Source organism: Siphateles boraxobius, unplaced genomic scaffold (genome assembly GCF_051911475.1).
Source record: "Siphateles boraxobius isolate OS27281-9 unplaced genomic scaffold, OSU_SipBor_1 12, whole genome shotgun sequence".
In the NCBI taxonomy this organism is placed as follows: Eukaryota; Metazoa; Chordata; class Actinopteri; order Cypriniformes; family Leuciscidae; genus Siphateles; species Siphateles boraxobius.
In genome coordinates, this window is record NW_027508722.1 from 22,442,676 (window position 1) to 22,466,197 (window position 23,522).

The following is a 23,522-nucleotide window of genomic DNA, read 5'->3' on the forward strand; positions in this document are numbered from 1 at the left end:
TTATTTTATGTTATTCTAAAGGCATTGGCTATATTGCAGATATATTTAACCGCATAGCATGAAGAGTCATATCAATATGGTAGGCTATTAGTTTTGATGTTAATTCATTTATGTAATGATAAAGTAATTTGAAGGCCAGCCCTACAACAGCACAGAAACTCTATCTCTCCCTCTTTCTATAGTCTTTTGTTGTGTGTTCAGGAAGTTGTACACACATGGTCTGTCCAATACGCCACAGTTCAAACAGCGTCCCAACTGCACACAGCCCATGCTGCACAGCTCACTCACAGACACAAAAGAAAACAAACCTGTTTGTCTGCCTCTTAGCTACCCGGAAACTGATCAGAGAGAGAGTGAGAGAGAGAGAGAGAGAGAGAGAGAGAGAGAGGGAGGGAGAGAGAGAGGGAGAAAGAAAGAGAGGTGAATGTCTGCAGCTGAGTTCCTGTCCTAAACCAACGTGAGTGTAAGTGCCTCTTCAAAATTTTGGACACAGAGATAGATTCAGACAGACTGAGAGACACCGTATGGATGAGAGAGATAATGACTGGCAGTATGGGTGGAGTGACGGTGCAGGAGCCCGGTAGATCTGAGCACAAAATGAGTATCTGAAGAATTAATGTTTTAGGGTTTCGTTTAGCTTGTTTGCAACATTTTTGTTACGGAGACCTGGCAAAAGGACACATGAACTTTGGAGCGTTTTTTTCTATGGAGGACGTATAGGCACCAACCTGTATAGTTTTTGTAAGGTGTTGCAGGTGTGTTGTTTGAATAAGTGAGCTCTTCTTGTTCTGTCCGTGAAGAATGTATCTTATGAAAGGCATCTGCCCTCAACAGTGGCAATGGTGACAAACATCTCTCATCACTTCTTCGCACTTGACCGGACCTGTGAACCTTGATATGGACAATTCAAGATTTTTAAACTGGATTACTGAACAAAGTTTTGCTGTGGTAAGATGATAGTTGATTTAGAAATCATCACAAATACAGCCGCTTTTAAACTGCTGTTTCATCATTTTATCATAATCAGTGATTACAGGACAAAGAGTTACCGGGGAAGTGGTTTTCAGATAAGTCTCTTTACCTAAAAATAGATATCTTTTCTGAGAATAATGGTGTAACCGTTTGATAAGTCATAGCCTCAGAGGTTTTCATCTTTTCATGCTAGCTCTGCTAAAAACAATGCTCTCCCTAGACTCAACTAATCATCAATTGTTGTATCATGTATACAAAAGGACAACTGAATCAAATACACTTTAATTGTGTGAAGGAAGTGAGTGGATTCAACACTATCTCAGACAACTGTTGATTCAGACACATGTCTGAACATTAACATAGGCTAACACTCCACGTGTGGCTCATTGGATACATCTCATCTATGATGGCAACAGCTAGGCGTTCAGGACCTGCAGGCCGAAGTCAAATTCTTGACACTCCTCAATCCATGTCTCAGTCCCCCACCAGTGCGGACCGCAAACTTCTTGATAAAGTTTTCAAGAGACTGGAGAAACTGCATAAACTGAGCACCGACCCCAGGCTGGGTCTAAAAAACAGTCCGCCATACCTCCCTGAGTTGGTGTCGGAGACCGCCACCCTCCTGACAGAAGTATGGGCTCCTTACAGGGGGTCAATGATGGCCGTGCCCCGAGGGGATGAGGGTGATTTTCTGAGGATCCATATTCGCCACTTGCTGGACAAGACAGATAGAGCTGTGCTGCTGTTTAAAGATGGCAAGGAGAAGATGTTTGAAGAAACTTCAAGCTACAGGTAAGACAAAGCCAAGCAATGTGGAGGTCAGTTTTTAGTCTTTGCTCACTGGTCACAATATGTGTGTTCTTCAGCTGTCCACATTCAAACATCTCAAAGACCATCAAAGTCGGCAGAATGATATTAAAGTGGTCCTATTATGTTTTTCTACTTTTTCAACTTTAGTTTGTCTGTAATGTTGCTGTTTGAGCATGAGAAAGATCTGCAAGGTTACAAAGGTCAAAGTTCACTCCAAAGGGAGATATTTTATTTAACAGAATCCCCTTTTCAAGAACTACAACAAACTAAATTTGGACTACAATGCGATTTTTCTGGGCTTCTGGGCACAGTGTTACTCATTTAAATAACCCCGCCCACAGAATATGCTAAAAATGGGACGAGGCCTGGTTGAGCTGCATTAAAGACAGTGTTGTCGCAAGTGTTTTTCCCACAACATTACCAAAACTAATTTGTTTGACCTTCCTAAGGCTGATGAACTTAGAGTAGTTACATTTTATTTTAAACACTGTTCCTTAATATTAAAACCCAAACGTTTATCTGTGCACTGCACATTTTACAGAGAACTGGTTTACTGTAGGCAGTAAACTCTCGCTTTTGTAAGACGGTTCACCCCTCCTTAGGAAAATGAACGATGGTTTTGTGATCGATTACTGTTTCTATTACCTTAGTTTAACGACAAATAGCAAGATTAAATGGCTGATAACATCGTATATATAATGCATAATAAAATTACAAAAAAACATACCACTCAGACTGCAAAGTCAGTGCATGAAATCCGTTCTGGACGATCCTCTTGTTCGTTAATATGAATTACGCTTAAATTGGTTTGAAATTGACGCCATCGTTGATATTTAGGCCTGCATTTGAGTCGAGCTCACGGTTATGAAGGGGGGTGACATTTCCCCAGCATGCTTTGCCAATCACAACACAATGGGCCAGCTAACCAATCACAACACATTTCGTATTTCGGAAGGACGGGCTTAATCGAAATCAGCATGTTCGAGATAGACTGCGGAGAGAGGTGCTGTAATAATATAAAATGTGTGGAAAATAATGTCTTTTTTGAAAAGTATGACAACATATTCTAGTAGGCCTAAACCCCAAAAAACAAAATCAAGACTTCATAAAAGGGCATAGGACCCCTTTAAAAGTTCCAAAAACAGACAGAAAGTATAAATAGTAAAGCAGATTATTCCTTTTTATTTTTGGTAGTTCAATCAAAGATGTAGGCTACTTTAATATAGAATGGCAATCAATGTATAGTTTTTGTTATAGTTTTATATAGTTTGCGATAAAAAAAATAAAGCATAACATGTGGGAAATTCTCTGATTAAACCTCTCAATATCTCATTTCAATAAACACTGTGAAGAAGAGGCAGACACACAAAAAGTATATAAAACTCATTCAAATTAATCAGTGCGTGTTTAAATCAGCCATCAAATAAAATTACTACATTGTGAAATGTCTGCATACTCCAGAAGTACAATGCTTGGCAAAAATGTCCGCAAAAGGATATAAATAATGAGTAGGCCTACATGTCCATAAACATATAAAGAGAGAGGATCATGTACTTCAGTTTTGCGAGGGTTGAAACTAATTTCCTATACCTTACCAACAACCTGACTGCAACAAAATGGCTTATTTCAGTCACTAAAAGATCTTTGCAACCAAAGATTGCAGTCCCTATTTAATCTTGAACAAGCTTCTGGTCTGCTGTGACTACCAATGACCAGTGTGTATAGTGCAGCATTATCATGTAAATCGAGGAAACTTCCCTCTAGCAATGGAAGCCAGCAGTTTAATGTTGTTTTAGCACTACAGTGGCCATTCTGTTTACTTCTTGACTTTTTTCTTCCTTCCTTTTTTTTTTAATTTATGCATGGCAAAAAGAGAGGGTGAAATATAATATTCTAATATTGAGTTTAAATAGCTTAAAATAGATCCATTAGATATTCAGCCATTTATCTGAAAGTAACAGTAACTAAATAGCTTGTTCGCAAGGTCGGCAAATAGTTCCCTTTCGAGAGGTCTCTCGTTTTGTGTAAGTTAGTTTACGCTATAGGAAAATTAATTTTCTCGAGAATATTGAAGCACATTTTTTAAAATGCAGTGCGGCTCCACAGCAGACATACAGCTGAGCACCTTAGCTCGCTCATTGGCTTGTGCTGCGGCAACTGCACGAACCTATGGCGAGTTGGCTAGGATGCGCGAACCAGTCAGGATGCTGTGCGCCCACGCACGTCAGAGCCCGCCAGAATGGGCGTGGCTTATAGCAATATAAGCTCCCAATTCGCCAAAGAATTCAGATTTAATCTCCTTCAGCAAGTTTCACTTCGCTGACCCCGCACCCTCAACACAAGGCAGTGCGAATGACGTGAGAACCAGCTTTGACGCAGAGCTTCTCCACGTGCTAACTAAAGGGCGTTGAGGTGCCCACGTGCAGCAGGCTGGACGAATGGTTCCTGCAGGGAAGCCGACATCTCCCTCAGCAGAGACGCCCCCCCTTCTTTCCAGAAGTGCACGACTTGCTAACGGAGTCATGGAAAGCGCCGCATTCAGCTCGTCTGAATCCTTCCTTCTCCTCAATGCTCTCGACCGTCGACGGCGCTGTGGAAAAAGGGTACGAAGCGATTCCTCCCCTCGACAGACCTGGCTCTGTGAGCAACCAAATCAACCGCCAAGGCGATTGGTAGGTGCATGGAGAACTTGACGGTGCTTGAACGTCATCTTTGGTTGAACTTAACAGAAATGAAAGATGCAGATAGAGCAGCTTTACTGGACTCCCCTATCTCCACACCGGTCTGTTCGGCCCAGCAGTCAAAGATTTCATGGAACGTTACACCGAGGCTCAGAAAGCGTCGCAGGCTATGCGTCACTTCCTCCCTAAACGATACAGCTCTTCTTCGGGCCACCACAAGAGGGCGCCGCTTCCACAGCTAGCAAAGCCAGCGCTGCTGCTCTCCTAGCCCCGCCCAGTGGCTGAAGTCCGCCCCCGCTCTCGCTCAACGAAGCAACAGCAGTTCCCAGAGTGACGGGGACCCCGACCCAAGATTGTGTTGGACCTGGAGTCTCGTAAGCCTTTCTAGCCACGGTGACAGGAAGGAAATGAGAGTGGTTAAGTCCCCCCGAGGCCGGACCAACCTCCAAAAAACTTTTCACACATCTCCCAGTCTCCTCTTTAGTTCAGGTGGCTGGGAACGTCAATATTGCAGTAAACAAGTCTGCTTTAAAACCTTGCACACCTGCAAATAAATGCAGTTTTTATGGCGACCAAAATAAAACAAGAAAAGAGATATTTTCTGTCTCTAATAAATGTAGGCTGTGTGCCCACTATAAAGTACGCACTCCTGCACATAAGCACTGTCCCCACACTATCAGTTTTCCCTCCGGAGATGTAATAAATGTAGATTGTGTGTCCACTATGAAATATGCACCCCTTCACATAAACACTTTTCCCATAGTGTCAGTTTTTTCTCCAGCTCATGCTGGAAATGTAATGAATGTAGGTTGTGTGCCCATTATGAAGTACGCACCCCTGCCCATCCCCAGACTTCATTCAACCCCTAGCTATGCGGGCCAAGGCCTGGGAAGCCATCGCCGTAATATTAAAATGGGCGTTGAACATAATAAAACGAGGCTACTCGCTACAGTTTGCTCGCAGACCCCCGCGCTTTCTAGCTGTGGTCGAGACATCGGTGAGAAGCGACGCAGCTCACGTCCTTCACACGAAGTGTCAAAACTGTTAGTGAAAGGGGCTGTAGAGCCAGTCCCCTTATCACTAAGCAAGTCGGGCTTTTACAGTCGATATTTCCTCGTTCCAAAGAGAGATGGTGGCCTCTGGCCCATCTTAGATCTCAGACACCTGAACAAAGCGCTTATGACGCGTCTATTCAGAATGCTGACAACCAAACAAATCCGACCATAGATTCGCCCGTGGGATTGATCCACTGTTTTTCTCAGTGGATCTGAAAGATGCTTACTTTCACATTCAGATAGCACTAATTCACAGGCCATTCTTGAGATTCGCCTTCGAGGGGAAGGGTTATCAGTGCACGGTCCTACCATTCAGGATATCCCTAGCACCTTGTACGTTTACGAAGTGCATGGACGCAGCTCTCTCCCCCCTGAGACAACGGGGAGTGCGAGTGTTGAAGTACCTCGACGATTGGCTGGTTATTGCCCAATCGGAGGCACAGTTAATAACTCACAGATCCTGGCTCCTCAGCCATCTAGAATGCCTAGGTCCCAGGATCAATGCTTCAAAAAGCGCACTGTCTCCAAGCCAGAGTATACCTCTTCTGGGAACAGTCATAAACTCTATACAAATGAGAGCTTGGCTGACGTCAGAGCATGCACTCGCCATCCAGCGTCTAGCGCCATCATTCAGAGCAGGAGCTTGCGTCCTCTCAAGAGATTTCAGAGGATGTTAGGCCTCCTGGCCTCAGCATCATCAGTACTCCAGTTGGGTCTACTGTATATGCGTCCCTTCCAGCGCTGATTGAAACCACGTGTACCAGTTCACGCATGGCGATCTGGCCACTTACGTATCAAAGTGAACCAGGGCTGTGTCAGAGCCCTGGCTGCTTGGAAAGCAGCCGACTCGTATCAGTCCGGCGTGAGTATGGGCGTGATTTCGAGGCGGAAAGTGATCTGGACAGATGCTTCCAACAGAGGTTGGGGGGCCCTATACGAGGGCAGGTCCATCACCGGCCTTTGGTCGAGCCCGGAGAGGTGCCTACACATAAACTTTCTAGAGATGAGAGCAGTCGCTCTATCACTAAAAGCTTTCATCCCATACAAAAAAGGTCACCACGTCTTGGTCCGGTGGGACAACATGTCAGTGGTTTCCTATATAAATCGCCAAGGCGGTCTCAGGTTGAGCAACCTGCACACCATGGCCAAACACCTCTTGCTATGGGCTCAGCTCAGCCTGCGCTCGTTAAGAGCGGCACAGGTGCCAGGCATTCTGAACCAGGGTCCGGATATGCTATCCAGAGACAATGTCCTCCCAGGGAATGGTCTCTTCACCCTCAAATGGTTCAGATGATATGGAGCATCTTCGGCGAGGCAGAGGTCGACCTCTTTGCATCAGAAGAAAACGCTCATTGTCAAACATTTTTCTCCAAAGAAAGGGACAAGCTGGCCCAGAACTGGCCACGCCGCCCGCTGTATGCATTCCCGCCGGTCACGATGCTACCTCAGGTCATCGAACGGATCAGGGAGAGCAAGTGTGGGGACCTGAAGCCGCTTTCACTCAAAACTGCCCTCTTGCTAACACTGGCATCAATCAAGCGAGTGGGTGATTTGCAAGCACTCTCAGTGAGTGCTTCCTGCCTTAAATTCGGGCCCAACGACTCCAGAGTCGTCCTTAAGCCAAGGCACGGGTATGTTCCTAAAGTGCTCTCGACTCCGCTCAGAGCGCAGGTCATTTCGGTGTCAGATCTTCCTTCATCAGAAGACGAAAGAGACGCGAACTTACTCTGCCCCACTCTTACGAGGGCTCTCAGTGTCTATTTGGAGCGTTCTGCCACCTTCAGGCAGTCAGAACAGCTCTTCGTATTCTTCGGAGGCCGCACGGATCACTTGAGAGAGTGTCACGAAGCAGAGACTGTCAAGCTGGATAGCTGATGCTATCTCGCTGGCTAAGGGCTAAGGGCCTCCGTTGTCCCATAGGGATCAAAGCTCATTCCACGAGAGGCATGGCCTCGTCATGGGCATGGTCGAGGGTAATACCATTTGAAGATATTTGGTTTTATAATATGGAAGTTCCCACTTTGCAAGTGAGGGTTACTTTCTGTTATGTGTTTTTTTGGGTGTCATACATGGTGACGAGTGCACGAGCTTGGTTTGAGAACAATGTTTTGCCGTACTCATTCAGAAATTGCTATGCTACGCTAATGCTATCATAGCATTGTGTTTTTTGCATTTTCTGAATTAGCTATAGTTAAAGCTACTCAAGTTTCCATTGCTAAAAATATTGAAATTGAGCTTACAAGATGTTTTAAGTTATGAATTAGCTTACGCAAATAAAATGTATGAGTACAAAATAAAAATATGCCAGTTCTGCTTAGGGCCTACTTAAATTTCTTAACTTTTTTATTTAAGTGATTACCACAATTGTTTTTGAGTTTTGCCAACTTATTCGGGTTCCAGTGGAACAGAACACGTCTTGCTTGACCAACAAATTAAGAAATGTTTCACACAGCATGTCACAACTAGAAATTTAGCGTAGAAAAACACGATCTAAAAGGAAAATGTACCACTGTGCCGTGCATGCAGCAGAACCTGATTTCACCGAGTGCAACATGTTCAACATTCCTATCAACTAATCAGATTTGAAACAAGTTTACAGTTTATGTGTTTAGCCATACAACCAGGGTTAGGTGCTTCTACTTCAGTGTTATTCACCTATCGTTTTCCGTCTGATTTTAGGGATAACTTACGGCTAGGGTAAGGTTTAGGGGTTCGAAATACGTTGAAGCAGGAACGCGTCTAACTCTGCAAAAGCAGGCATACACACACACACACACACACACACACACACACACACACACACACACACACACACACACACACACACACACACACACACACACACACACACACACACACACACACACACACACACACACACACACACACACACACACACACACACACACACACACACACACACACACACACACACACACACACACACACTGATCATGACACCAATGTTTAACATGTTTCATAAATAGATACAGTAGTTCACACCCCATATTCCAAAGTTTTAATTTTTCAGTGACGCATGATAAGCATGCTAATTAATTTGACTCATTCACTATTAAAGGGAACAGTATCACCACACCACACAAACCTATTACAGTACATGTGGGTAAATTTAGCTCATTTCACCTAGTTTGTGACTGCTTGACAATGCTGAAACCATGCCAACATGGTTGGTGGACAGGACAGTATGTCTGGTGGAAACTTTAAGAACATGACTGAAGGAAAGTTCAAGTATAAGAAGCGGTGCACTGAGTGCTTTGTGGCTAAGCTAGAGATAAAAGTAGAAAGTAAGCGGCCATATTGTCTGAGTGGAAAAATCTGTTGCATATAAGCCATGGTTGGTCAATTTAAGACAAACAGTCAAACAGAAATAGCCTCAATGTATGTCAATTACAAGAAGATTTATTATTTAAAGATTCTGTCTAATCATTATTATACTACAATAAAAAGTATTAAAAAATAATAAATATAATAAATTATAGTTTTATAAACTATAATAGACTTTGATCATACATTACTACAGCATTTTTAAATAGGTTTTTTGGACAAAAAAGTATAACAGATGAAGGGTGCCGATCTGTGCTGTGCTGTGTAGAGGATGCTGATGTTACCATGACAACCTCTTTGATCAATTAGTAATGGAAAATTCTGTCACCAGTCTCACCACACACACTCAGGACAGGATGTATCAAAGTACTACTTCCTGTTTAGAGTGTGTTGTGCTGATGACAGTTTTTTTTTTTTTGGTGTATGTTTATGCATGCAGGAATATGTTGTGTATAAACTTGTTGACATGATTATATGACATCAACCAACAATCATCATATCTGCAAAAATTTGTAAATAAGCACTACAGCTCTCCTGTGCAGTAGTATTTCTGTTAACCTTATATACAGAAAAATGTGTTTTACCATATGCAACACACACTAAATATTTGTGTTCATATGTTTTTATTGGTAACACTTTAAATTAACTTTCATTAATAAATAATTAACAAATATTATATAATGCTTAACAGCTCATTAGTTAATATATATTCACATAGCTATGCGATAACATGCTTTTTAATGTTTAAATAAACTTATTAAAGATTACATGATTAACAGATCGTTATTTAATGTAAATAAAATGCTATCTAATCTCATTAAACTTCTATTCCCTAATGCACATTTTACATTTACAAATGTTGTGATTTCTTTTGAATTAATAAACAAATTCATTTAATTAGTCATTTTAAGCACTTCACACACTATTCATGTTAACATAATATGCATTAACTTAACGATATAGGCTCTAAAGGTAATACATTGGGTCTTCTTTTGTTGTGTTGTGTATTTTTATTTATTTATTTAACAAATAATTTATTAATTATTTGTTCATGTTTTTGCAGTACCTGATCTAAAGGTGAAACTATTAATTGTAAATGTTTATAAATGTTTACTAAGCATTTGGTACCTATATGGGCATTGGATATTTAGTTGCTGTAACAACTAAAGCATTAAGTTGAGATAAATGCTTGCTAAAGACATAACACCACATAATTGTAATTTGGGTGCAAAACATGTTTTTATTGCCTCAACACTTAGTATACTATATCCTTAAACATGATATTCCTTGAATCATTCATCAACCGGTGAAAACAAATCATTTTTTTCCCAAGAAAATACTTGTTCATATTTCAAAACAATGTAATTGTCACATTGTCAGTTCTGTCTTTCTCCTCCCAGTGCCTGTATGTTTCCATGGTTAACTGATTTTATTTGAGTTTCACTTCAGTTGTTTCTCATTAATTAGTCTCATTAGTTCCTCTGTTTGCTGTCTTGTGATTCTTTCAGGTCTTTGTCAGTTCTACGTTGCATTTAGTTGCTTGTTCTGTTCCGGTTTCCGAGATTCTGTTTTGAGTTTATTTTTGAATAAAGCTGCTGCATTTAGATCCTGTTTCATCTCTTCTGCAACCACCTTGTAACAGTAATATAAACCGTGTTCCCTTTTAGTAATCAGACTGACGCCTGTACAGTACACTGCCGACCCCTTAACAAAGACTTTAACCTACCCGTACCACCAAACCTGACCCTAACATTACCCGTATACCACCTCAATAGCAGCTAAAGTGTTTTGCACTTTGATCATGAGCACAAAGTACATTGTACCTAACAATCTTTTTTTTGACGTAAGTACATATCAAATTTATTGAAAGTTTATTGACATTTGTAAGCATTTACATTAAATAATGATCTGTTAATCAATCAACATTTGTTAATGAAAGTTATTATAAAGTTTTACCTGTTTGTTTGATCTTATATGTTTTAATTTGCTTTATCTTTCAGGAGAAATCTTACTAAGTTGTCACTTCTGTTCAGCCACATGTTGAATGAACTACGAAATATGTTTCCTGGGGGACGATTTCAGGGTGATACTTATAGGGTTACAAAGACGGAGGCCAAAGATTTCTGGAGGAAGGCTTTTGGACACAAGTATGACAAAAATAATTGATTGAATGTGTATTAAAGACTTTTAAACCATATGCATCCAATAATCCCCCCCCCCCCTCTCTCTCTCTCTCTCTCTCAGGTGTATAGTGCAGTGGAACATTTTTAAACTGCAGCTGAGGAGGGTTCATTACTTCGAAGAGGGAATGGAGTCCATGGCTTTGAAGTCCACAGTTGATCTCACTTGTAACGATCACATATCCATCTTTGAGTTTGATATTTTCACCAGGCTTTTTCAGGTATCCTGAACTTGAGAACTTCTAAGGAGATAAGGAGATCTTAAAAATAGCGGGCACATTCCATGAATAGGTTGTTGTGAGACTTATTAGATATGTTTGATAAACTAAATCATACAAAATAAACCTGGCATGAAAAGTAGATAATTTTAACCACATCAGATGGACATTTTGGCCTGTTTGACCATTTGGCTGTGATTTTGATCTTCTTTATCTAACAATTAAAATTATTCAAAAGTCTTGTCATTTACATAAAATATTATATTGATATTAGTTTTATTGTAGTAAAAAAAACCAACTAATTTTAATGACCATAACCAATATTTATATCTTTGTTACAGATTCAAATTATTTAAAAATTCTGTAAAATAACATTATTTGGAACCTTTCTACACCATTTTATTACACAAATTGATTTGTGAAGCTCCAATTTTATCTATTTAATTTTGATATATATTTGATGTTTAATCCAAAATGGGAAAACCCCATAGGAATTGAATAGAAAACAAAAGAGTTTATAGAAATATATTTATTATAAAAGTTTTGTTTGCATTTTGGTCCTTTGTCATTTTCTTCATCATGCTGTAATCACTTCAAAACATAAAGCTATTTAATCTTGTATTCTCCCATTAGCCCTGGTCAACTCTGTTAAGGAACTGGAATCATTTAGCAGTAACTCACCCTGGATACATGGCGTTTCTCACCTACGACCAGGTCAGAGTCCGACTGGAGCATTACAGACATCGCCCTGGCAGGTGAGACATGCAGCAGACAATATCAGGGTTAAAAATAATTAAGTATTTATTATAGGATGCTTATATAGGTTTAATGTTAGACTTACTATGGTTTAGATCTAATCTCTTACTTGCTCTCTCTGTGAATCCATAGCTACATCTTTCGTCTCAGTTGCACACAAATGGGTCAGTGGGCGATTGGTCATGTGACCAGTGATGGCAGCATTGTGCAAACTATTCCCCAGAATACACCTCTCTACCAAGCACTCATACAAGGTTTCAGGGAGGGCTGGTGTGTATTATTTTAGGAAAAAAAATTACACACTGAAATTAAAGCTGTCACCATAATGCTAATATAACCTGAAATACTTCCATCTGCAGCTACTTATACCCTGATGGGCGCGACGTGAACCCTGACCTCTCCAGCCTGTGCAGTCCGGCTCACAAGGGTCGAGTCAAAGTCACAGAGGTAACTGAGAGTTCATAAATGAGAGTTTCAAATTTATTTCTGATTTGCTCATTTCTTTTATCTCTTAAATGCAAGTCCATTTTGTCTCTAATGCAAGATTGACTTTTTTCTGTCACCTTCATTTGTTCACTTTCTCTCTTCAGGAGCAGTATGAATTATACTGTGAGATTGGCAGCACATTTCAGCTCTGCAAAATCTGCACAGAACGAGACAAGGACACTCGCATTCAGCCATGCGGGCATCTGCTGTGCCAGCCCTGCTTGACTGGGTGGCAGGTAAATTATATTCTTATTGTGCTCAAACCTTTACGTCTCCCATTCACACTTGGATTTACACTCATGAGCAGTTATGCTGAGGTTACACCCAAAAACCCACAATCAAAACAGCTATACATGATAACTGGATGGTGTTTCGTCTTGTTGGTGTAAATATTTGAACATTAAAAATAGAACCCCTTGGAGGTATAATTATTTTAATATCAATAGACCATTAACATAAACTGATAATTAAATACTTGCAAAAAGCAAAGTCTTTCAGAAAGCAGTTCTGCATGAATTATAGTGTTTGCCACAGCGTCATGCAACATGACCTGACTTTTTGGCTCAAGCTTCCTGCCTGTGTTTGATCAAGCATGTGTGCGTGTGTGACTGATTTTCCACTTCTCTCAAGTTCGCAGTCACACATCATTGCATGGTGAGATAACATTTACCTTAAAGAATGAGAGGATGTGATGCGTTTCTGCAGCTCTAGAATTAATGTAACACATTCAAAGAGCAGCGCAACTCATTCTCGTAAGATATAATCTTTCGTGTGGTATAATGTTTTTGGGAACTAAGAACTAAAGTCCATAGTTTTGGTGCCTTGTGCATTAGATAAGTAGGTGAAATTGAGTTTCGAAAGTAGTGTCACTCTCTCTAATATGCAGAAGTCAGATGGACACACGTGCCCCTACTGCCGCTGTGATATCAGAGGCACGGAGTCCATCCTCATTGAGCCCTACCTGCCAGTGAGAGACAGGAGACCAGAGGGGGATGAGGAAGATGATGAAGATGAAGATGAGGAGGAGGATCATGAGGATGTGGAGCTGGTAATGAAAAAACTGGCTTGTATGAAAAAGGTGAGAGTGCATAATTGTGGCATCAGGAAACTTTTGGTTGCCAATCTGAAACCCACATCCTTACTGAATAATCTAAAGTTCATTGAATATTTCAACAAATTTTACCCTTATATGTTTACTCATGTGTTCTTAAATATTCATTGTGCATTGTTTGCATTTTTGTATTATCAACCGCTTTCACACCTCACATTGTAGACCTCACACTGTCATTTCAATCAAAATGCATTTACATTAAACAAACAGGTACTCTAATTATATAAATATACAGCAGTGTAATGGCTATGGTGATTAAACTAGAAATGCACAGTACACTATCAAAATTAATATCCGTTTTCATACTTTATCATTTTCTGATGCCTAAAGTTGCACTCACCGGCCACTTTATTATAGGTACACCTTGCTAGTACCGGGTTGGAACCCCATTTTCCTTCAGAACTTCCTTAATGCTTCATGGCATAGATTCAACAAAGAGATTTTGGTCCATATTGACATGATAGCATCACGCAGTTGCTGCAGATTTGTCAGCTGTAAATCCATGATGTGAATCTCCCATTCCACCACATCCCAAAGGTGCTCTATTCTGGACTGAGATCTGGTGACTGTGGAGGCCATTTGAGTATAGTGAACTCACGGTCATGTTCAAGAAACCAGTTTGAGATGATTTGAGCTTTGTGACATGCTGGAACTAGCCATTAGAAGATAGGTACAATGTGGTCATAAAGGGATGAACATGGTCAATTGGTATTAATAAAATACCCCCACACCATTACACCACCAGCAGCAGCAGCCTGAACCGTTGATACAAGGCAGAATAGATCAATGTTGTCTATGACAAATTCTGAGCCTATCTGTCTGCCACTGCAAAAATCAAGACTCATCAGATCATGCAACTTTTTTTCCAGTTTTCTATTGCTCAATTTTGGTGAGCCTGTGCGGATTGTAGCCTTGGTTTCCTGTTCTTAGCTGACAGTGACACTGGTGTGTCTTCTGCTGCTGTAGCCCACATGTTTCAAGTTCTGACGTGTTGTGGTTGCAGACCTCGGTTGTAACAAATGATTATTTGAGTTTCTGTTGCCTTTCCATCAGCTCGAACCAGCCTGGCCATTCTCCTCAGACCTCTGGCATCAACAAACATTTTTGCCGACAGAACTGCCGCTCTCTCGATATTTTCTCTTTTTCGGACAATTCTCTGTAAATACTATGATTGTGTGTGAAAATAACAATAGATCAGCAGTTTCGTAAATAATCAGACCAGCCCGTCTGGCACCAACAACCTTGCCATGTTCAAAGTCACTTAAATCACCTTTTTTCCCCATTCTGATGCTCAGTTTGAACTTGACTCACCTATTTAAAATAGGTTACTTAGCTCCCCAGCTCGTAAATCAGTATCGTGTATGAATCCGGGCACTGGTAAGGACCCTGGCTCACTACACATTGGGACATTGATTACACAATTTCCTATCTGTCTAGCGATGTGTGTTTATGCTGACATATATAAAAAAACAGTTTTCAAATATTCTATCACACGTCATTATATGTATTGAGTTGGCTACAGAAATGTGATGTGATTTACGGTAAGGGCGCATAGTGAGCATCGATGCTCCCCGGTTTTTTTGGTGCATTGTGGGATTTTTTTAGGGAGCAAACATTCCACTGCACTGGATTTTTTTTTACGCTTGAGACACCCCTTACAATGGGCAACTCTCTGATCAGTGCCCTAATACTGAACTATAGGGAGCTGATTGAGACGCACCCCTAAATACAATGAGTTGCTGACATGTGATTGGCTGATGTGCATTAACAAAAAGCTAAACAGGTGCACCTAATAAAGTGGCCGGTGAATGTACACATTTTATTTTATTTTAACATTTTATTTTGATTAATTCATTTAGACAAATAATATAGAATTTGAATATCGCATTTATTGGTTAGTGGCCATGATATAAAAATATTGACGTATCCCTAATTGCTTGAATTCTACTATCGGTACAACCTTAGACCCTCTTATCAAGCATTCTCAAGTGTCTGTTCTGATATTTGTCAGTAATTCCAAAATGTTTTGTATCATAAATCTATCAAGTTGCTTTGCTAAGAAAATGCCTGCATAGACAATAAATGTAAATGTGTGTAGGTTTATATACTTTACCTGAGTCTATGCATTTCTTTAATTTACTTTCACTTTAATAGTTGGGTAACCTCATTCCTCTCTCACTATTACAGATATCACAGGAGGAGTATCAAGTTCCCCGTTCCAGTCAGTTACCTCCTCCCCTTCCTCCCAAAATAAATCCACTTTCCCCGTGTCCCTCTCCCAAACCACCCTCCAGATCATGTGGCACAGGCACACGGGTCAGCCAGTCTAGTTTGGTGGGTTGTTTAGTCTAGTCAACGTGTTGTTTTTTAAACCAATTTGTGGTTGGTATCCTAATTATGAAGTGAATATGCTACTTTTGTTAAGTGCATGGTCCTCGGTAGTTAGTAAGTGAATTCAAACCTACTGTTATCAAATAAATAAAATCAGTAAACATGTTTTCTCCCCAGAAAGTCAAACACAGTTCCTGGTCAGAAAACATGCTAAGACAAACTTCCTCAGATAGGTAAGAGAACATAATACTAAATGTTTTATTACCCCCCCCCCCCCCCCCCCCCATAAAAAAAAAAATAATAATAATGGAAAATGATGGCTAAGTGCTGTTTCTGTTATAATCTTATTCCTCCTTTCCATTCCCCATTCCAACCGTATTCAGAAGCGAGGAACTTTTGGAAGACTTCCGTCCCTCCTCTTTGCCATGTGGTAGACACAGTGGGTACCATAACTAAACTTGATTCGCCTCTGTATGCTTATCATATGAGATAATTTTTTAAGCTTGAGAATACTTGTGACATGTGTTCCTGAACATGACAACCACATTTGATGCTGTTGTACTGACACGTGGTGGCAGGGCTTGTAGTAGTTACATAGAGTATAAGACATTTATGATGAAAAATAATTTCGCTATCTCTCTTAGGTGGGGTGCTCTGGGAAGGGCCTTCAGAAACTGTTAAAAGGAAGAGAAGAAGTAAAAGAAGGGACAGGGAAGAAGAAGAGAGTGAGAGAGGTGTGGTGGATTCAGCTTCTCTCTCAGGAAGACACAGTCATGGGGAGACCCAAGAAAACACTTCATCCTGACAGCAAAGTTTAATCTTAGACTTTAGACTGTAACATTATGCAAGACAAAGCAATCGTGCGATATCATCAACACTGGACAACCAAAATGACTTAATATTTACCAGATTAAGAATGTTAGCTTGATTGATCTTTGCATTGACAAAGCAGAACACACATCTTAATGCTCACAGATTTTAAGACATTTTAAATCCTACCTCATGCCAACTAATGTTTAGCTCAAAGGCACTGTTTTTAATAGATCGCATTGAATAAAGAATTTAAGATAAAACAAACAACATACTTTTTTCTTCTATATCTTCTTTTGCCGACAAATCTGTCTCAATTGAACCACAGTGTGCCAAGCTGGAATTTACATTCCAATAAAAAAAAGTGTTTTTCCAAGGCTGGTAAGTTCATCAAAAATGAAAATTCTGTCATTAGGCTATGCAACCTCATGTCGTTCCAAACCCGTAAGACTTTCGTTCATCTTCGGAACACAAATGAAGATCTTTTTAATGAAATCTGAGAGATTTCTATCCCCCCATTGACAGCAACGCCACTATCGTTTTGACGCTGCAGAAAGTTCATAAAGCGATAGAAGAATTTCTTGGTGAAAAACCCTTTAATGATCTATAAATGTTCTTTGCTGCCCTCCGCTGGATTGAGACAGAACTTCATTTGTAATACTAGAGCCTACTACGTTTGGTTCAGAAGTGGTTGGGCTTCACCAGCATTATTCCAGTTTCCTTTAAAAATGAGTTTCATATGTTTTGATGCTGTTATAGTGTGCCATTGTGTCAGGTAAACCTGACTTTCAAAACAGGCCGACAATTCATTTGTTTGTCTATTAATTAGCTTTCATGACGTCGTTCCCATCCCTCCTCCTAGCGGTCGTGTACTGCGGTTGGCCACGTTTAGTTTGGTAGGCTAATTCGGCGTGAAGACAGACAGTCGTCGTTTTTTATTAGGATCCGCTGTTCTGAAAGTAAATTGTCAAGAAAGCATGAGAAATATGACAGCGTGTTGCTTTTGTTAATGCATTTTTTGCACATCGCCCATATAGCCTATTTTCGATTTCACTGGGATTCCGTGGAAAGTGAAACCGCCAAACCACAGCGCAATGGATAGGTGAGTGGATTTAGGCTACTTGGCAAGACTGTCATGAGTTTGCCTATCATTGAAAAAGTGTAACTAATAAGTGTTGAAATTGAATGTTTAAAACGTTATCCACTTGTCAAAATCGTTGTGTTAAAAAAATGGCTTTAGTTTCGACTGAATTTCCTGGTAACGTTAGCTATAGCATATTTACGCCTATCAATCTCTTTAAAAACATGACAACGCTAAATATCAATGCGATGTTATTTTTTTGTGCGTGTTTTAGGTAGTTAGGCCTATACGACCGTATAGTTGACTAGTATCTCCATTTCCCAAAGTCAGAAGCGTTTAAAAACGCGAGACGCAACAACGAAAAGAAAAAAGCAGGTTCTAGAGATGTGTTTTTAAAAGTTTTTAAAATATTTTTTTCGACGCGACAAAAGATAATATAGAAACAATTATAATCAGTTATACTGTCTACACTGGGCACAACAAATTACCGAAAGTAAATTGATTAAAAAATCTGATTTATGTCTGTTTGATAACTCAAATATTCAGTCAAGTTTGATGCACCTTTAAAAGAGTGTCTGTTGAGAGATTTCGAGAGAACTCCTGAGGCCAAGGGTGCTCTTTTTAAATAGTTCATTGGCCCCAACTAGAGAAGGCCAAACACTCCAAATGTGCGATGATGGAATAATGTTATTTTTTTTAACGTTAAAGCATAAAATGTTGACATTATCATGTTTTCAATAGATTTTACATGCCAGAAAAAATTCAAGAGGATCATTTAAACAAAATCAAGGATGTGTTTGCTTCTGAAAGCCCAGAGAAAATTCCCCATCAGCTTATTTCGCTTTTGGAGGTTTTTGACCATTTTAAGATAGATATCGCTGTGACTGGAGAGTCTGGTGCAGGAAAGTCTTCTCTTATCAATGTGTTCCTCGGACTGAATCCTGATGACACTCGGGCGGCTCCAACTGGAGCTGTAGAAACCACAAAGCAACCAACTATGTATCCGCATTCAAATCTCCCACACGTCAGACTGTGGGATCTTCCAGGGATGGGCACCCCTTCCTTTACATCCAAGAGTTATGTAAAGACAATGAATTTTGATCTATATGACATGTTTATGGTTGTGATATCAGAGAGAGTCAGAGAAAACAACATGCTTTTGATCGACGAAATTGGGCAACAAAAGAAGCCGTTTTATTTTATTAGAACAAAAGTTGACAATGATATGCTATCCCAAAGAAAGAAAAGCAAATTCTCTGAAAAAAGTGCATTGGATCAAATGAGACGAGACTGTGAGAAGTATCTAAAGGAGAAGAAATTAGACCCCCACGTGTTCCTAGTTTCAGCCCATGAGACACAAAATTACGAGATGCAGAACCTCATGGACACTCTTAAGAATGAGGTTTCTCAGCTTAGAGCAGAAGTATTTTCAAGTTTTCTGGACAAGATGTTTCACGGAGGTTGGATTAATGCAAGGTGAGTATGTATTATTACTAAATGCTTGTTCAAAACAGTAATTTGTCTTGGTAATTCAAATAGTTTGGAAGAGAGTGTAATTAATATGATGTTCTTAGAAATGTATACCTTACAACATTTTCATTCTCAATACAATTTTGAGTAAAGTAAAAAGTAATAACATATTGTCCTAACACCTGTAATAAAGGTACACATCTTAACCATTACTCTCCAAAAGATTTCAATTTTTTATTTTTTTTATAAGTTTTATTGGCAAAATTTAACACAAAGAATTTGCTGTGGCATTCCAGTACTTAACATAAACATATGATACAGAATATAAAAAACAAGTTTAGGGAGTTGCACCACATTACATTTTACAAGTCAATATCAATTTTTATTTGTTATTTTATTGACTTGTTGACTCAATAAGGGTCTGCTGGGGTCCTTTCTACGATATAATTTCCTGATCTGTTTAAGATTAAAAAAAACATGATTTTTATTTGTGAGGGAAAAAAGTTATCAAACATCAAAAAGTAGTAATTTTTACTTAATGAAGTTTTATTTGTCAAGAATAAAAACTTGAATGGGCCTTTTTTCTTCATTATTATATGAGGACATTGGAATCAGCTGATACTTTTTACTTTATACCCAAAATCAAATATCACAATTGAGGGTCTGTTTACACAACACCGTTTTCAACTAAAAACAGAAAACTTTTTATGCTTTTTGGCGGCCTGAAAATGCAAGCTTTTGAAATCGTGTTTCAAAGTGCAAGTTTTTGAAAACTGTACCATTATCGTTCCCATGTAAAAAAACAACAACAAAAAAACGCGAATTGGTGAAAATGGTGATGTCATGCGCATGCGTATTATGTGTTCAGTCTATATGCGTGTAATATTTATTTAAAAAGGGACCGCAAACTACTGGCCTGGCATGAATAACACTGCTTTAAACCCTTATTTTAATTCAGAAATTAAGAACATCGCCATAAATCAGGTTTATCAAAGTAATTGAATGTTTGGAATTTATTATGTATTTCTGAATAAATGAATAGAGAGGACAATCAATGAATGTCACATCATTGCTATCATTCATTTAATTGATATTTCTTTATTACTTTAGGCATGCTACACACCACATCCAGGAGACTGGAAAACTTCAAGCTGACGACATCACAACATTGCAAAATATGTATAAGAGCACAGGCTTTGGAGCCGCAAAAGTCAGTGTTGTACTAGAGGCTCTGAGTGACTTTAAGCTTGATGTGGCAGTTTTGGGTGAGACGGGGTCTGGAGCATCCACTCTAGTAAATGCCTTAATTGGTCTTGAGAATGAGGTGAGTGATGCAGCATACATCAGCAGCCCTGCAATAAGTCCTGGATACCCAAATGTCCAGTTCTGGGATGTATCTGGCATAGAGGCAAACATGGATTACTCAATGAATTGGACGAAACAAGCCATTGATTGTTATGACTTCTATATCATCATTCTATCAGACTGTCAGAAAGCACGGCATATAAAACTAGCTAAAGCAGTTGAACAACTAAGGAAGCATTACCTCTTCGTCCAAACCAAAACAGATTGTCATCTACAGACGCGAACAGATTTGTACTGTGATGAGACTGAGATACTTGATGGGCTACGGGCACAATATACACAAGAGCTTCAGATGGCAAAACTGTATGAACAACAGATTTTTCTCATCAACAGCCTAAACAGAAGTGCATTTGACTTTATAGGCTTGGAAAGTGCACTGTCCAGTGACCTCAACACTGTCAGGGCAAGTGCTTTTGCATATTACATAGCAAGAATAGTAAAGCAACATAAATAAAATAACAAACATGAGATATGATGCAGAAATAAACTGTTTAATTTACCATCAAATATTTCTGCGTACTACTGTTTTTGTTTATAATTGGTGTGCAATATAATATGTGAATGGAATAAGTGTAATATGCTGACGAACTACTGTATGTGCTTTCTTGAGGTTTAATTCATGGGATCATTTCAGTTCATACAATGAGTAAACGGCTAAAATTATGAAATAATTACATGTTGTCAAATACACTAAAATTTTAATGTTTTCTATCAATTTATATATTTAGTAAATTCATATGATGTTAAAAATCTAAATGTTAACACTGTTAAAATGGATACATCTGATTGGCCGCGTGTGTGCGTGCGTCTTCTCATTATCAGGGAGCTCTCTCGATTCGCTTTCTCAGTAAAGCTATGATTGTGAAGAATCGTATTTTGAGTGTATACTGATAAACATACTCCCTTACAGGTACTACATAATCAATCAAAATATAAGCATGTATTAATATACTGTATAGTTGATTGTGTCTTTGAAACATGTAAAGAAAATAAAACTCTTGGTGATCAGAAGCATCCTGTCTGTTATATGATGTAAATGGTTTGCACTTGGTGCACTGATCAACTAAGTTTTTTCTCAAGTCATATGTTTTAAAAGTTATATTGTAATTGAAGTAGTTATAAATAAACAGAAATTGGTTGCACTTTATTTTGCAGTACATACACTTTCAATGTATTTCATTTCATTTCAGTAGTGCAAGGTAACCACATGGTGTCATGATGCAGCAAGGAAGAAGCAGAGAGAGAATCCAAATGCAAGCACTTTAATAAAACAAACAGGTAATCCAATGGACTCAGGACAGGAACACGGAACAGCTACCAGCAACATCAAAACAGCGACCGACAAAACACAACTGAAGCACAGGGGTTTAAATACACAGGCAAACAAGCTAAACAAGATAACAAGGGGGCGGGGCTAATTAGAAACACCTGGAGAGACTAATAAACAAGAAAAACTACAAAGGACTACAAAACATGGCACAGAACAGGAAATAACAAAAGTCAACACAAGACAAGGAAAACATAAGACGGGAATCGTGACACATGGGTTAAGGTTTAGGGGTAGGTTCAGGGTTAATACATAATTAGTGTCATTACTACAATAAGTACAGCATGTGAAACGGGACTGTAAAATATAATGCTATAAAATAAAAATGTAGGACATTTTGTAATGAAATCACATGGATGTGCTCTATTTTAATTGTCAGTATCAAGCTTACAGGCTTCAAATATTCTGATTCAAAGGCACTACATTTTGATTTTTATTGTCCAAATTATTGCAAAAGAATAGAATAGATGGGGACTGCTATGCAGATTGTCAAATCAAGTCAGAAATACCTTCATCCGGAATAAAGAATCCCTGACAACGTTCAAAAGACAGCTGAAAACTCTTCAGGAGTGTAAGGACAAACTATTCCATGAGCATTTAACTCATGGAAGACAAACTCTTTCCACTGCCTTTAACTTAATTTAAAAAATCCTTTTCCTGTAATCGTCCCTTGTCTGGTTTATGCTACTATAAGCAATGCCTGAACTTTGTATTTTGAGCACTTCTTGCGTTGTTTTTGCCTCTTCATGACGACTCGCTTGCTTTAGTCCTCATTTGTAAGACGCTTTGGACAAAGGCGTCTGCTAAATGACTAAATGTAAATTAGACTATTTCTTTAATAAAAGGTTCATGAAAAATGTACCACACTTCTCTTGTTATGCAAACCATAAAAACAGTTTGTAATTGACTGGTTAATTATACTATAACTACATAATGTTTAGATTTTTTTAACAGACCTGAAAATCATAGAAATAATTTTAGTGAAACTATGCTAATCTAGATGCTAGTTATTTGTCCCTGTAAGACAAGCATGAATCATGCTATGTGCATTTTTCGGATCAACTTCTAAGTGCTTCATGTTGTTATGGGTAACAGCACAAACAAATACTTCCTGATTCCTTGCTAGGTATCAATGATAAGAACTGGACTAATCTTTTACTGTGGCACCCAACACAACAGCTTAGTCACACCTTACTTTTCAATAGGCTTCATAAATAAAAAATGTGTCATGTAGCTCATAAAACGCCCAAAAATAAACAAAGGGAACAAAGGGCATTTTTATTTTCGTCTTACAATAGCTTCATGTATTCACACATCAAACCAACACTTTTGAGAATTCAACAAATGAATTGCCAACACTATATCTTAAATTACATAGGCTATGTAAGCAAAATGTAGCACCATGGAACAACATTTTTAATTTCAGACAAGCACAACACATTTATTAATATAAACCTAAAAATGTTATTTGTTTTATTTCTATTTATTATCTTTGGCCCTTTTTAAAGTAAACCACACACATTT

General features: G+C 39.0%; 2 protein-coding genes and 1 long non-coding RNA gene across 4 annotated transcripts; 2 read left to right on the forward strand and 1 right to left on the reverse strand.

Annotated features, from left to right (window-relative positions):
- Positions 1-6: 6 nt before the first annotated feature.
- cblc (Cbl proto-oncogene C, E3 ubiquitin protein ligase) lies at positions 7-17,022 on the forward strand. 2 transcript variants are annotated; one of them, XM_077212848.1, is made up of 12 exons: positions 7-1,764; positions 10,864-11,010; positions 11,108-11,264; positions 11,895-12,016; positions 12,150-12,287; positions 12,377-12,464; positions 12,608-12,739; positions 13,390-13,581; positions 15,802-15,930; positions 16,123-16,178; positions 16,329-16,384; positions 16,590-17,022. In XM_077212848.1, the coding sequence occupies exons 1-12, from the start codon at positions 1,376-1,378 to the stop codon at positions 16,748-16,750; spliced, it is 1,767 nt and encodes a 588-aa protein (XP_077068963.1). In that variant the 5' UTR covers positions 7-1,375; the 3' UTR covers positions 16,751-17,022. The 2 variants fall into 2 exon arrangements, with proteins under 2 accessions (XP_077068963.1, XP_077068954.1); XM_077212839.1 differs by having other exon boundaries at positions 1,376-1,764; positions 15,802-15,948.
- LOC143721923 (uncharacterized) lies at positions 1,237-2,663 on the reverse strand. The gene is made up of 2 exons (XR_013196793.1): positions 2,510-2,663; positions 1,237-1,758 (listed from the first exon to the last, which is right to left on the reverse strand). It is a non-coding gene; the product is annotated as an uncharacterized LOC143721923 (long non-coding RNA).
- A 452-nt stretch (positions 17,023-17,474) lies between the features above and the next one.
- On the forward strand, positions 17,475-21,818 carry irgq1 (immunity-related GTPase family, q1). Its single transcript, XM_077212870.1, has 3 exons — positions 17,475-17,857; positions 18,578-19,312; positions 20,417-21,818. The coding sequence occupies exons 1-3, from the start codon at positions 17,850-17,852 to the stop codon at positions 21,123-21,125; spliced, it is 1,452 nt and encodes a 483-aa protein (XP_077068985.1). The 5' UTR covers positions 17,475-17,849; the 3' UTR covers positions 21,126-21,818.
- The last annotated feature ends 1,704 nt before the right edge of the window (positions 21,819-23,522 follow it).

What these genes read in the sequence shown, in the direction of transcription:
- cblc (XM_077212839.1), top strand. Translation starts at nt 1,376, where the DNA reads ATGATGGCAACAGCTAGGCGTTCAGGACCTGCAGGCCGAAGTCAAATT. An exon ending in CCTGCTTGACTGGGTGGCAG is followed by an intron (nt 12,740 to 13,389) that starts GTAAATTATATT and finishes TCTAATATGCAG; the next exon opens with AAGTCAGATGGACACACGTG. An exon ending in TTTGCCATGTGGTAGACACA is followed by an intron (nt 16,385 to 16,589) that starts GTGGGTACCATA and finishes TATCTCTCTTAG; the next exon opens with GTGGGGTGCTCTGGGAAGGG.
- irgq1 (XM_077212870.1), top strand. An exon ending in GGAGGTTGGATTAATGCAAG is followed by an intron (nt 19,313 to 20,416) that starts GTGAGTATGTAT and finishes TTATTACTTTAG; the next exon opens with GCATGCTACACACCACATCC.